This window comes from Dromiciops gliroides, chromosome 5 (genome assembly GCF_019393635.1).
Source record: "Dromiciops gliroides isolate mDroGli1 chromosome 5, mDroGli1.pri, whole genome shotgun sequence".
NCBI lineage: Eukaryota > Metazoa > Chordata > Mammalia > Microbiotheria > Microbiotheriidae > Dromiciops > Dromiciops gliroides.
Window position 1 is genome coordinate 265,679,577 of NC_057865.1, and position 14,334 is coordinate 265,693,910.

At 42.3% G+C, this 14,334-nt stretch overlaps 1 protein-coding gene across 3 annotated transcripts in view; it reads right to left on the reverse strand.

Annotated features, from left to right (window-relative positions):
• Positions 1-283: 283 nt before the first annotated feature.
• The window catches only part of POC1B (POC1 centriolar protein B), a 109,350-nt gene continuing 95,299 nt past the window's right edge, over positions 284-14,334 (reverse strand). For all 3 annotated transcript variants that reach the window (XM_043968105.1, XM_043968106.1, XM_043968104.1), the window contains 2 exons: positions 6,270-6,494; positions 284-1,980 (listed from right to left, as the gene is read on the reverse strand). In XM_043968105.1, coding sequence (XP_043824040.1) covers positions 1,879-1,980; positions 6,270-6,494 — 327 coding nt within the window. In that variant the 3' untranslated portion in view covers positions 284-1,878. The remainder of the gene's footprint in view (positions 1,981-6,269; positions 6,495-14,334) is intronic.

Consider the following 14,334-nt stretch of genomic DNA (forward strand, 5'->3'; position numbering starts at 1 on the left):
GTCAGTGAGTACCCTTTCCACCATACCATCAGGCCTCAGGACTTTCTTGAATTTCATCAAGACTTAGGAGAACTCATACAAGAAAAATTTAAAATGTCAATATTAAAAATTCTTCAAAACATTTTTATTTTATACCATCATTTTCACAGCATTTAGAAAAATCAGAATGGATGATTCTATAGAGTCACATAAAAAATGGTGGCTATAGAAGTCAGGAGGTCTTGTTTTTCCAGTTCTTACTCATTAAAAATTATGAAAAACACGAACAAAATTGTTATAGAAATAGTCTTTATTGTGTGAAGAATAGAATGGAGAACAGAAATTGGTTTTCTCAAGGAGGTTATAAAAACACACCATTTAATCTTTGTAAACATTTAAAAAATTCACACCATGTTTGATATAAAGGTACATGCACCCCATGAATAGATGACTAAAAACTTAGCTTTTGACCTCATGGATAAAATCAAATTAAGGTGTAGGAATATTAAATATATATGTGTGTATGTGTATACACATATATGTATACATATACACACATATGTACACACACAATGAAGGACTTCATTTAAAAAAAGTCTAGCCCCTTCCCTAGTCATCTCTAGACATTGTAAATGTAAATTGATTTTTTTTTGTTCCCTTTGTTTTTGATACAGGTTAACAGAGCCTGCAGATGACCTAGGGTCAATGTCAGTCACCAGATAACTGTGACCAAATACACAAGCTAACATATGATTGTAAAAATCCCATGTGCTTCAAGAATTTGCCTGGTTTTCTTCACTTTGCTCTTCTACCTTGTTTTAGGACAAAAGACAAAACAAAACAAAATGCAATCTGAAATCAAGATTCTTTAGAAAGGCTCGGCTCATTTCTATTGGGTTCTTCAACCACCATTCATGACAAAATTGTTAGGGGCTGCTGCTGCAGGTTATTTTTTAGAAGGGCTTTGCTCTTCAGCAGCCGGAAGTCACCCTTCTTAACCAGTAGTATGGCGATATATTTTATCCCTCTTGCTGTCTTCTGGCTCTTGAGCATCCTGAAATCACATTAACATAATTGTGAGGAACCCTCGCTTCCAGGGATTGGTGCGGTGTGTTCATCTTTCCAAGGGAAGAAGTCCATGCTTCCATATTTTCATACCTTCTCACCGTCCTTAATGACAGCTATGCCTCCTTGGAGAGAGGGGGGTGACCACCAGCAACAAATGAGAATAAAAACCCATCATGCGTAACTTTGTCACTCAAAAGGCATGTCTCCTCTTAGAGATGTCAACTTGTTGGGGAAATTCTCAGTGGCTTATCCTTTTTAGATTGTATTTTCAAGGCGTTATTCAGAAAGGAAGCTTTATTTTTCATTAAAATCCTCAATGGAATGGTGAATGGCATATTGAGCCAGGCAAGTAACCTACTCCCTGAATCTGTTAAGTATTTCTGGAGGTCAACGAGTCCTTCAGTCCTGCTCTCCAAAGAACCCAATTTGATGCTTAAAGGACTCACTTCTGATGTGATGTGACCAATTTAAATCCAGAGAGTGGGCTCCTAACCTGGCAGGATCTAGCTTCTAAATGAGAACTTGTCATTGTGATTAATAAAGGGGGAAATCCATCTTCACTTATACACATCATAGATAAGCTACAACTCTATCACTGTGAGTAGAAACAAACAATTCCAAATGTCAGCATTTTCCACTGCCATCCCTGTGAATGTGTACATTAGTCCTTGTGTGGGGGTTTTTCTCTTTTTTTGGGTGGTTTTGCTCTGGTGCTCAGACTTAAGAGATGCTGTAATGGTTTGCTTGTTGCGGAAGTGCAGGAAGTATTGCCTATTACCTTTCTAAGATCCTATTAACAGGTGTTTGCCACGTGTCTACTCAAATTTCTATTCAGCTTCTCTGTTCTCTGTTAAAAATCTTCTGTTGGTTTTCTAGGCAATCTTTCAATTTATCCTCTGTCAACGTCAGCCGCTGCTCCAGAATAGATACGGTCTACAAAAAGAGGACAGTGAAATGGACAGATGGTGATTATCATGACAGGCGATACCCTTTGCAGAAGGGCGTGGGTTTTCGGGATTCAGGGGAAGGGCTCTTAAGCTTGACGGGATCATTGATCCCGTAGGACAGTCAGCCTGGATGCCTGTGGATGTCTTCACAGAACAATGTTTTTTAAAGCATAAAATGAGACATAGAGATCACAAAGGGAATCAATTCCATTGCAATTGCGTTACCAAAACATTTTAAAGACAAGTTCACAAGCAAATTGCTAGGGAGTGGGCTTCTGGGAAAGGAGGGAAAATATGGAGCTTTTAAGGAATAAGGGACCAACTTGCAGGCATTCTTCTTCCCCTCCTGGTGTCATGGACAACATGGAAGTCTACGGGCTCCTTTTCAGAATCGTGATTTTAAACAAATGAAGAAAATGCTAAATTTCAGTTAGAGGTGAGTAAAAATGATGATGAGTGTTTTCCCCTCTATTCAAGTTCACCGACCCCACGAAACACATCCATAGGATGCCTCTGGGGTCCATGGACTACAAGTTAAGAACTCCTGAGCTAGGGAGAGTGGAAAGGGTTAGGAAATCAGATTCTCCTGATACTCAATTCTTCTTCTCAAGCCATTCCACTGATACTCTGAGAGACCCTTGAGGGGAATGCATCTGGGGAGGCTGGAACCTTGATCCATCCCTATGCTTATCCATTTCCAATCCAAGCAAAACGACTTAGACCATACCATGCCAATGCATTCCATTGAAAGTATATGTGGGGAAGCAGCTTAAAATAACTCAAGGCATCCATGTAGGAAGGAATCTCCTTTCAAAAAAAGGTGGATTTGAGGAACTAGAAAATTCCAACAAACAGTTTCAGGTCTAGGATTTAATTCACATCAATATGAATTTTTTCATCTTATAACCCACATTTCTAAATCACTGGCAATTAAAAGCTACTCCTGAGACCCTCAAGAGTTTTAAGATCAGGGTGGCTTGCTATATGCCACTTCCTGTGAAAAATGTAATTAATTGAATTTTAAATGATTCCCGATTCAGAAACAAACTGCCCAGGTCTGACTTATCCAGGAAGCAATGAGTCATTTGAAACAAAGTGAATCAGAATGTATTTATTCAGGAGGATGGCAAGCCAGTGAAGAATGGACTTTCTGAAAAGCAAGTTGAGAGGGGATTCGGCTCTTGTAAGCCTCCCTACCCCGACTCTTCCTCATCTCCCACCCCCTCAGCATGAGACTTAGTTTTAAAAAGTGAGGAAGAAGTAGAGTTGACTAGAGGTTGTGGTCCAGACAGTGACAAAGAGGAAAAGGGGAGGAATCATCCTTCTCCTCAAGAAGTGGCGCTGGGGAGATGAGGAAGGGAAAGGCCACTTGATAACAAGAGGAAGTTGGGGGCCAGGAGGGAAGTGAGCATCAAACCTCAAGCCGACAGAGAGGTTTTTGCCAGGAAGTGGCCTTTGATGGGGGCGGGAAATGCCCCCACAGGTTATGGAAGCCTGGCCATGGAGGGGACAAGTAAGCGTGGGAGTCGGATGTTGTGACACAGAGCAGACCTCTACTCCTGGATGACTTGCCATTCTCAGGGTTCCTCCCACAGCTAGAGCCAGTGGGCGACTGCTCTTCAACAGAGTCTCAGAGAGCTGAGTGTGGGCACTGATGGAGATGTGACCTGTCCAGGGTGAGAGGGCCAGATGGTCTGAGGCAGCACTTGAACCCAGGTTGTCCTGCCTCTGAGGCTGGCCCTCTGCTCCACAGCCCATGCCCTCTAGTTTTCTATTCATTCATTCATTCATTCAATCTATTCATCCATCCATATATCTATTTATCCTTATTTATTCATTCATTCATCTATTTATTTATTGCTGGGCAATGAGGGTTAAGTGACTTTCCCAGGGTCACACAGCTAATAAGTGTCAAGTATCTAAGACTGGATTTGAATTCAGGTCCTCCTGAATCTAGGGCCGGTGCTTTATCCACTGAGCCACCTAGTTGCCCCTCATGCCTTCTAGTTTAGCTTGATATTTTCATTCTGAACAAGTGGGTCACAGGTCACAGCCCTTTGTTCATAGGTTTTTCCACCTCTTGTAACATTATTCCCCCCAAAATTAGAACCCTTATTTGGTAGATAGGAGAGGCTCCTAGACTGTTTGAAGTCACACTGGGTCAGTGGCCAAGGATAGCTCCATGTCCTCTCCTCTCACACTCCCTTCTTAGCCTCCTCCAATCTGGCTTCCTGAGCTGCTAGGTAATGCAGAGCTCCAGGTCTGGAGTCAGGAAGATTCCTCTTCCCGAGTTCAAATCCAGCCTCAGACACTGACTAATTGTATGACCCTGGGTAAGTCACTTAACCCTGTTTGCTTCAGTTTTCTCACCTGTAAAATGAGCTGGAGAAGGAAATGGCAAACCACTCCAGTATCTTTGCCAAGAAAAAACCCAAATGGGGTTATGAAGAGTCAGACATGAATGAAATGACTGAACAACAACAACAAATCTGGCTCCCGACTCTACCCTTCACCAGAAATACCTCTCTCCAAGGTCAACAATGATCTTTCCATCACCAAATCTAACAACTTCTTCTCTATCCTCATCCTCCTTGGATTCCCTGCAGGCTTTGACACTGTCGATCACCCTCCACTCCTGGAAGCTCCCTCCTCTTTGGTTTTTTTTTTTTGATACTGCCCTCTCCTGGTTCTCCTCCTACCTCTCTGACTGGTCCTTCCTAATCTAATGTGTAGATCCATCATCTTGTGTCATGCCCCCTTACACTTGGTATATTCCAAGACCAGGGATTTCTTTCCTGAATAAAACCCAAGGAGCTAAAATAGACTCCTTTTTTGTTGTTGTTTATTTTAAATTTTATTATTATTTTTTAATGAACACCAAAGGAAAACAAAAAGAGGCTGTGTTTTTCCTTTCTTTGTAAATAGACTCTTGAAGTATCAATACTATACTGGACCCAAACTAGTAACAGCCATGGAAAAGGCAGAAATCAAAAGTTCAATTCTATAGGTGTATGAGCTGAAGGGTTTGCCCCACCTACATTCAACTATCCTTACTACAGAAAAGAGAGTCCTTCAACATACAATGAAGTTCAAAGTAGTGTAGGGGATTTTGGAGTCAGGAAAACCTGGGTTCAAGTCTCCTCTCTGACACATATTTGGCTATGTAACCTTGGGCAAGTCATTTAAATCTTAGTGTCCCAGTCAACTCTCTGAAACTCAAAACTGTAGAGCAAGCTCTAATCTGCATGGGCCGAAGGATTTTCTCTCTGGAAATCTACAGGTCGGGTCCAAACAATTAAAACCGAAAAAGGTCACGGGGGTGGGAGGAGAGGAGAAATGAGGAAGGGAGAGTGAGTTAAACCAGGAAGATTTAAGATGGTATGAGAGATGTGCTAGAGTAGCTCCAGAAATGAGCATGATGTTAGCACAATGGGTTTTAAAGAGAGGCCATAATTAATTATAGACATTTTCTAAGTCCCCAAGACCGCAAAGCTCACTGCTGCAAACATGCACACAGAAATACTGAGCTAGTAGCAAAAAACTGCCCCCAAAAGAAATCCCTGAATCAAAAATTGATGCTCCCAGGAACAGGACAAAAAATACAGCATAAGGTTCTGTTCTATTTTGCTTAAGAGTCTGTGCTGCTCCCTTCTGGTCACAGGGCATGAAAGAAATCCCCATCTGCCTTGTACTTATTAGCTTAGGAGTGCAATACAAATAATATGGATAATTAACAAGCATTTATGGAGCACCTACTGTGTGCGAGTGAGTTGAGGTGCTCGGACCCTGAGGATGCTGGGGAGGAGGAAGGGCTCTGCGAGGTTCCAGGGCCTTCTTAAGGAAGGTGCTTCAGGCTGCTGCTTGTTTTCTAGAACAACCTGGCTTGGGACTCGTGGAAGAAGGAATGGACCAGGGGCTGCTGGCTGAGGTGGAGCAGAGTCTGAAGAGTGAGACCCTTGGAATATAACAGGACCATGCTCCCCAACAACCTGCAAGCGTTTCCTGAGACAGGAGAGACCTGAGCAGGTGTGCAAGCAGAGGAGGAGGAGTCGGCAGGAAGGTGAGCCTGAAGATTCCTGGAAGAAGATGGAGGGGAGGGATCGTGGGTCCAGGGGGGAGAGCCAGGCCTGGCAAAGGTGGCCTCCGCAGCTCCCTGGCGGCTGCTTGAACAGGGAAACCTTCCCTCTGGGGTCTGGCTGCAGCACGCTGTTTTTTGTGCAGGTGAGCTGGGACCTGCCACTTTTTGGGCCTGGGCGTCAGGCTGCGCCTACTCACCTGGGTTAAGACGTTCAGCTGTTCCATGATGTGTTCCAAGGCATCGGTCACAGCCAACGGCACACTCTTCTGGCCATCGGGGGCAGCGTAGGAGCTGTCGCCCTTGTCTTCAGGTTTCTTCTCCATGCTGACCGTGGAGCAGACTGATGAGGACGGGGCTAAGGCAGGATTCAAGAAGTGGGGGCTGCTGTCATCGGGCGGGGTTTCATTAGCAGTTGGGATTCCCTTTGGCATGATAGGAAAGAAAGAAAGATTCCTAATTTCCAACCTTCAGGATCTTCTTGTGTGTAAACTTAATTAATAAAAGGCTTTCAATTTATCTCTACCACAAAGTTCAATATAAAATATTAATCAAAGCATCTTCACCTACAAGGGAATTCTGGGAATGACAATTATTATTTTAAAAAGTTTGACAAAAGCTCAGGGATTACAGAGGAAATTCAGTCAGTACCCATGTTTTCAACATAAACTAGACCTTGCCCACATCTGTCTGAGGGATTAAATATTTTGCTATTAAAGAGAGTAAGCTATATCCAGTTTAATTCTGATTTTAAAAAGAGGGATAACTAGCTTATCCATTAAAAAAATCTTCAATAAAAATGGATTTCTGGTTATTACTTCTGTCTGAACATTCCTAAAAAGGGGTGTGTGATCCTGGGAGTTATTTAACCTCTGTCTGCAGGACTTGAACCCAGATCTTCCAGACTCAGAGGCTGGCTAGTCCGTCTACCACTCAGTGCTGTATTTCTTGGAAGAGGTATTCCCTCTCTTATGGATACAAAGGCTTTATTATTATTATTTTTTTAAGTGAGGCAATTGGGGTTAAGTGACTTGCCCAAGGTCACACAGCTAGTAAGTGTCAAGTGTCTGAGGCTAGATTTGAACTCAGGTCCTCCTGATTCCAGGGCCGGTTCTCTATCCACTGCCACCAATGACATTTTCTAAGTCCCCAAGACCGCAAAGCCCTAGCTGCCCTGTCAGTGCTGTATTTCTTAAATAGTGTATTTTTGCCTAACAGACTATATTGATCCCAATGAGCCAGAGAAGTCCTGAGGGCTTTACCTTAGAAACCCAATGAACACCACCTCCAAGATACAAAGAATCTGCCTTGAACCGTGTATGATAATGTCAAAGTGACTTTCAAATGCATTCATAAAAATTACTTTTCTGGCCTGTAATACTTCAGTTTGAAGCTAAGTTTTATTTATTTTATTAATTTTTTTTTTTTTTTTGCGGAGCAATGAGGATTAAGTGATTTGCCCAGGGTCACACAGCTAGTAACTGTCAAGTGTCTGAGGCTGGATTTGAACTCAGGTCCTCTTGAATCCAAGGCCAGTGCTTTCTCCACTGCGCCACCTAGCTGCCCCCCAAAGCTAAGTTTTATCTTTTGTTTATACACGCTTTCCAATTTCAGATTTTTCTCCCTCCCTCCCCTCCCTCCCCCCTCCTCTAGACAGCAGGTAATCTGATATAGGTTATATATATTTTAAAAGCATTCTCTATCATCCCACAAACCTAACTCATAATCATCTTATGAGGTACCAAATCCCTTGTGACCAAGATAAATTAAAAACTTTCTTGAAAATTCTGGGAAGTAAAACAATGGCCCCAACAGACTGTGGATGGACATGGAAAAAATAAACCTTTTTGGATACTATGCTTCCCTAACATAACCACATTAACAACTCCAAGCATTTAAGATTGTAAACTTCCCTCTCCACGTTAGGAGAACTGAAAATCCTCTTAAATAGTGCATAAGATTTGTTCACAACTGGTATTCAGCTATTGAGGTGATGGTGATGGTAAGGGATCCAATAATTAGGAGGGCAAATATAAGCGTCTCTCTAAATGAATGGTAACATGAAAGATAGGAAGGGACACGTGCAAGATGACAAGCTGTATCCCATGACAACAAGATGCATTCCTAATGCTAAGCAGTAGTCTTCCCCGCATGTTGGGGCCTCTAGGGCATGAATAGGAATGGGAGGGAATAGTGAGTCAAAGAAATCCCTCCCCAACCACTAAAGGATAAAAAAATCCCTGCATATTCTTGAGTTATCTGGACATAGCTCCTCAGGATTATCACTTTTAAAAAGAGAGGGTTGATTTTATGGCTCATGTGATCATATATCACCCCCAAAGCACAATGGAGAGGTGCATGATGGGTGTGAACTGGCTGGAACACATTGTGGATGAGGCAGTATGGGAAGTGACACGAGCGACCCCATTCTCTCATATCCAGCCATCTGCTGAGACTTGTTGCGCCTGCTTCCACAACACCTCCAACCTGTCCTCCAAATTCAGACCTCTACGGTTTCTGCAGCCGCCTGCTGGACTCCCAGCCTCCAGTCTCCTGCCTCTCTGATCTATCTCTCTCAGAGCTACCAAACTGTCTCTTCCCTGCTCAAGGAGCCCTGATGGTTCCCTATTACCCCTGGTATAATCAGGAAACGTTCACACTGAAAGCCCTTCCGGATCTGCTTCCAACCCATCTTTCCAGACCAATTGTCCAGCCCCCTTCCCCCTCCTGCTTTCTGTGTTCCAGCCAACTAGTCCACTTGACATTGCCTGCACAGCACCGTTTTATCTTCCACCACTTAGTCGTGGCTTAGGATACTCCCTCCTCACCTCCAGACTATGAGAATCTCTACCTCCCTTCAATCTGCACCAGGGCCTTTCCTCCAGTCATCACTCTTCCTAGGCATTTTATATTGACTTACTGTGTGCTTGTTATTCATCTCTAATGGAATGGAAACTCCTCGAGGCTACTTGGGGCCTACCTAGCCCAGGGCCTGACCCAGAGCAGGCACTCAAATACTTGTTACTCTTAAAAGTATGTTATCAAAGAAAGGTACCAATGGGAAAAAAAGTTGGACTGACCACCTGTCAAGATTGAAGGATAACCCATGGACAGCTGAGGTGTTTGACATTATCCACACATTGCCAAGACGAGGCATGTTGCCTGGGCCCCCTAGGGCTTGGCTAAGAGTTCCACAGACTGGGCATCATGGATGGACTGTGACTGGCATCACTGGGGGGTTATAGCTCCAAGGGAGTGTCTGAGTATGTATAAACCAGATTATCCGAATAAGAGACATTTCCCCAGAAGACCCAACATATACTCATATGTGTGCACACACATGTGCACCTACATAGACATATAATCTCACTTCAGAACAAAGAAGCTGGGTCGTTCAGTCAAGGAAGAAGAGGCAAGACTACTCAAAGCCAAGCAGTTAAGGGAAGAAGAATCACCCAAGAATTACCACAGAATGTAGGTAAAAGAACAGATAGGACTTGGAGCAATATAAATAAAGAGCCTTAATCATACCTTTTCTAAAGGCTCCAAATTTTGAAACTAGTAAAAAGATGATTATGGTTCTATGTGAACATTAACCCGACCAACATGTGAGCAATTATTACATGCAGATCTCTGGTGGGGTCACACAAAGACTAGATATGACACAGGCCTTGCCATCATATGACATCTAGCCTAGTTAGCGCATATAATAAATTCACAAAAAACCAGAACACACAAAAACATGAAAAATGCATTCTGAGAAGTGATCAGAGGGGGAAGAGGTAACCATTATCAGTGGGAAGGTTATATTCACTTATGCACATGAATTCAAAAGGCAAAGTACTGGGCTGCCTAACTATAAGACAAACCAATTACTTTTTAATTTTTTGGAAGCATCAGAGATAAAATTTGGGGAGATTTTCCCCCACAGCCAAAAATCCTTTTTTTTTGGCAGGGCAATGGGGGTTAAGTGACTTGGCCAGGGTCGCACGGCTAGTGTCAAGTGTCTGAGGCCGGATTTGAACTCAGGTACTCCTGAATCCAGGGCCAATGCTTTATCCACTGCGCCACCTAGCTGCCCCCACAGCCAACAATCCTAAATTTGAATTCTGTTTCTGCAGAGCACACACACACACAAAAAGAAATGAAAGAAAGAAGACCAAGGAAGTTCCTTTGTATAAAAAAAAGAAAAAAAAAATCAACCTGATCCCCCTCCCCCTCCAAACAAAATTTTAGAAAAAATTACATCATAGACTAGCAAGTGACATTGCATATTCTTTTCCCTCTTTCTAGAGGTTCTAATTATTTTTTGTACCTTTGTATTCTGGGCAGTCTTGTGAAATCTGATCTCAGAATAACGCATAAAATAAAATATGTAAGGTTACAAAAGAAGCCAATTATACTGAAACATTTATATATCTACATACATATACATGCATATGTATAAATGTGTGTATCTACATATACACATACATATATATGTATGTATGTTTGTGTGTATGTATACACATATGTCCCCATCCCCTGTGGACCCCAGGTTAATCACTCCAGCTGTAATCATTGAAATAGACCCTTAAATGATTGTGGCTGGAGTGATTAACCTGGGGTTAAATATATTATGTTATGTTATGTCATGTTATGTCATGTCATGTCATGTCATATTATATTGTATTATATTATATTGTATTATATTATATTGTATTATATTATATTGTATTATATTATATTGTATTATATTGTATTATATTATATTATATTATATTATATTATATTATATTATATTATATTATATTATATTATAGTTGGCCAAACCTCTTCTTTATGTAAGACACAGTAGAGGTGTCAAATCACAAAGTTGAAATGGAACAAAATTGTAGCCACTTCCCTGTAGGCGCTTACATTTTGGCAGAGCACACAAATACTTAGGATTACAAGGCAGAAAGTATAAAGACAAGGTATAAGCATAGTCTACAGGGATTCAGAGGAAGGACAGAAGGCTTAAAGTCCAACCACCCAGGTGATTTTCTCTGCTCTTCTCTTTCTTAGTAGCTGCCTGAGCTGTGTTTGAAGTGAAGCAGGGGAATCTCTTAGTGTGCAAGGAAGAGAGCAAGAAGGTCACTTGGCCTTAAACTCTCCCTATGTCAACAGTGACCAGTGGGGGAAAAACAGCAACCATCTCATCAGTCAACAGGCACTCATTAGCATAGCAAGGATCAAATGCAAGGAATGAAATAATCTCTCTTCTCAAGCAGTTTACATCCGAATAGGGGAGAGCGCAAGGGCATATATAGAAGTATGTAATGAACAAATATAAGACAATAAATTAACAAAATTACCAGGTGGGTTAAATAGAGGATAGTTAGGGAGCATCAGCAGGTGGGGCCGTTGGGAAAGGCTCTGTCTTTAGAGGATGACGCCTGAGCTGCGGATCTTCAGGGAAGAGAGGGATTCTGAGGTGGAAGCGCAGAGGGCGTGCATGGCAGGCAGGGAACAAGAGATGGAGGCCCACACGGGAGGTACGATCAGTGAGCACGTTATTTACTATATGGGAGGCACCGCTCTAGGTATAATACAGACACAATGAAATGATCTGAATTTGGCTAGACTGCGAGTACTGCGGGGCAAGTGACATACAATGAGGCTGGAAAGATAGTGCTGGCCATGTGAGCCATTTGGATTTGGATCATGAAGAGCTTTAAAAGCAAAACTCTGAGAAAGTTTAGATTTGACTCTGGAGGTAATGGGGAGCCACCAGAGGCAATGGAGTAAGGGAGTGACGTGGTCAAATCTACACTTAAGGAAAATGAAATAGACAAGTACCTGATACCACTATTATCAAAGAATATTTATGAAATGAACTATTACAAAGGGCAGCTAAGTGGTTTAGTGGATAGAGCGCTGGGCCTGGATTCTGGAAGACTCCTCTTCCTGAGTTCAAATCCAGCCTCAGATATTCACTAGTTGTGTGACTCTGGACAAGTCACTTAATCCAGTTTGCCTCAGTTTCCTCATCTGTAAAATGAACTGGAGAAGGAAATGGCAAACCACTCCAGGACCTTGGCCAAGAAAACCCCAAATGGGGTCACAAAAAGTCGGATATGAGTAAAATGACTCAAAAACAAACAATTACAACTAGATGACTCTCCTGAGTAAACAAAAAGCCCTCCCCCTCCAGTATAAAATATTTATAGAATCATTTCTTCTGAATGTCAACACTTGGAATGGGGTTGGCAACTGGATGCTTCTGGGCTGATAAGCACTTGCTATCAGACCAGCATCCAGGCTGACCTTCAGTTCATTTGGGGATCCCAGAGCAGTGGGAATGGCTTGGATTCAGCAGTGACTCATAGTTCTGCCGAACTGTTGGCTCTTCTCCTAAATGTTTTATTCTTTCCTGAGGTCAGAAATCAGTGGCTAGTTGAACCTAACCTGGATCAGCTGGGGAACAGAGGAAAGAGCTGCAGGATGGCTCCCACGGCCTTCTTGGGAACACATCACCTAGCTGTCTCACAATTTCCATTTCAGACTTTTAGCAAGATGAATTTGGTCTGCATCTGTAAATGTTCCTACCAAACACAGTCTTTATTTATTATTGTAGAAACAGGAGAATATCCATCAATTCTGTTTTGTTCATTGACATAACTTTGAAAAAGCCATCTCATTTTTATTTTTGCCCCAGAAGAACTGTATGCTCTTTTTCTAAAATAGCCTTCAGGATTTGGGGATAAGGTTAGCTATTTGTCTTTTGATTCCTCACTTCCAAACCCTTGTGAAGTCACACACACACACACACACACACACACACACACACACACACACGTATGTATTAAGGGAGAGCGGGCCAGAAAACTTGGACACTCCAGAAATACAAAACCCAGTCCATTCTCTGCCTCCTAGCACAGCTGGGTGACTAATTCATTCCCATCAGAAAATGTTCCTGAGAACACCCATCTATTGAATGCCTTTATCTTTGTCATTATCTCTTGAGTCTCATTAATTCTGAATACATAGCCGGGTACTGAATGCCATACCCAATAAATGACCCAAGTCTACATGCATATTTTCTCCTACTTACATTCCATTTCTTACATATTTTAGTAGATGGCAGGCAGCCTTAAAGGAAAGATTTGTGTCTTCCATGAACTGCCCCAGCAAAGTGGGCACTTGATGTGTATTAATGATAAAGACAGCCAGGTGGCACAGTGGATAGAGCGCCAGGTGGCACAGTGGATAGAGCGCCAGGCCTGGAGTCAAGAAGAATCATCTTCCTGAGTTCAAAGCTGGCTTCAGACACTTACTATCTGTGTGACCCTGGGCAAGTTACCTAACTCCGTTTGCCTCAGTTTCCTCTTCTGTAAAATGAGCAGGACAAGCAAATGGCAAACCATTCCAATAAGAACACCCCAAATGGGGTCACCAAGAGTTGGACACGACTGAAAATGACCGAACAACAACAACAAAATGATAAAGAATCAAATGATTGTGTCAGGGTGGGAGAATTCCCATGCTTAACTCTTACTAAGTTGATATTAAACCAAGATCCCAACTTAGGCTGTGGAGGGAACAAAGGGAAAGGAAGGTAAATCTGGTCAAATGACCAGCCAGTAACATCCTCTAATAAATTCAAAGGAGAAAGGAACCAGCTGTCTAAATACAAGTGCTTATTGGGCTGCATAGAAAGGTACATTTCCTCCTTTTTTTTCTGGGAGGGGGGGACAATGGGGGTTAAGTGACTTGCCCAGGGTCACACAGCTAGTAAGTGTTAAGTGTCAAGTGTCTGAGGCCGGATTTGAACTCAGGTCCTCCTGAATCCAGGGCCGGTGCTTTATCCACTGTGCCACCTATCTGCCCCCCACTTCCTCCTCTTTCTAGCATGGGACACAACCAACACAGAATGAATGACATGGATAGAGAGAAAAGACCCCTATTAAAGATTATCCTCCATGATGGGAAAAAAAAAAGCAGGAGCCCCCAGAGCCAGAAAAATGTCACATCCTGACTGGTGTTAGATTGAAATGGATGATTGACAGTTAAATATTCCCATGTTGACAAAAATTCTCTGAGATTTGTATTATAAACATGTAATTTCATCTCCTCTGTGGTCAAAGGCAACAAAATTAAGAATGTTAAAGGCTCTCAAAAAAATAATTGTTCTAAATATGGAAAGTTGGTCATTATTTTCTGGATTTTGAAAACTATTCCCCGAGCTTTCTCTGGTATTTGAGAACTAGATTCATATTTCTGGGCCAAGGCAAAAACCAGAGA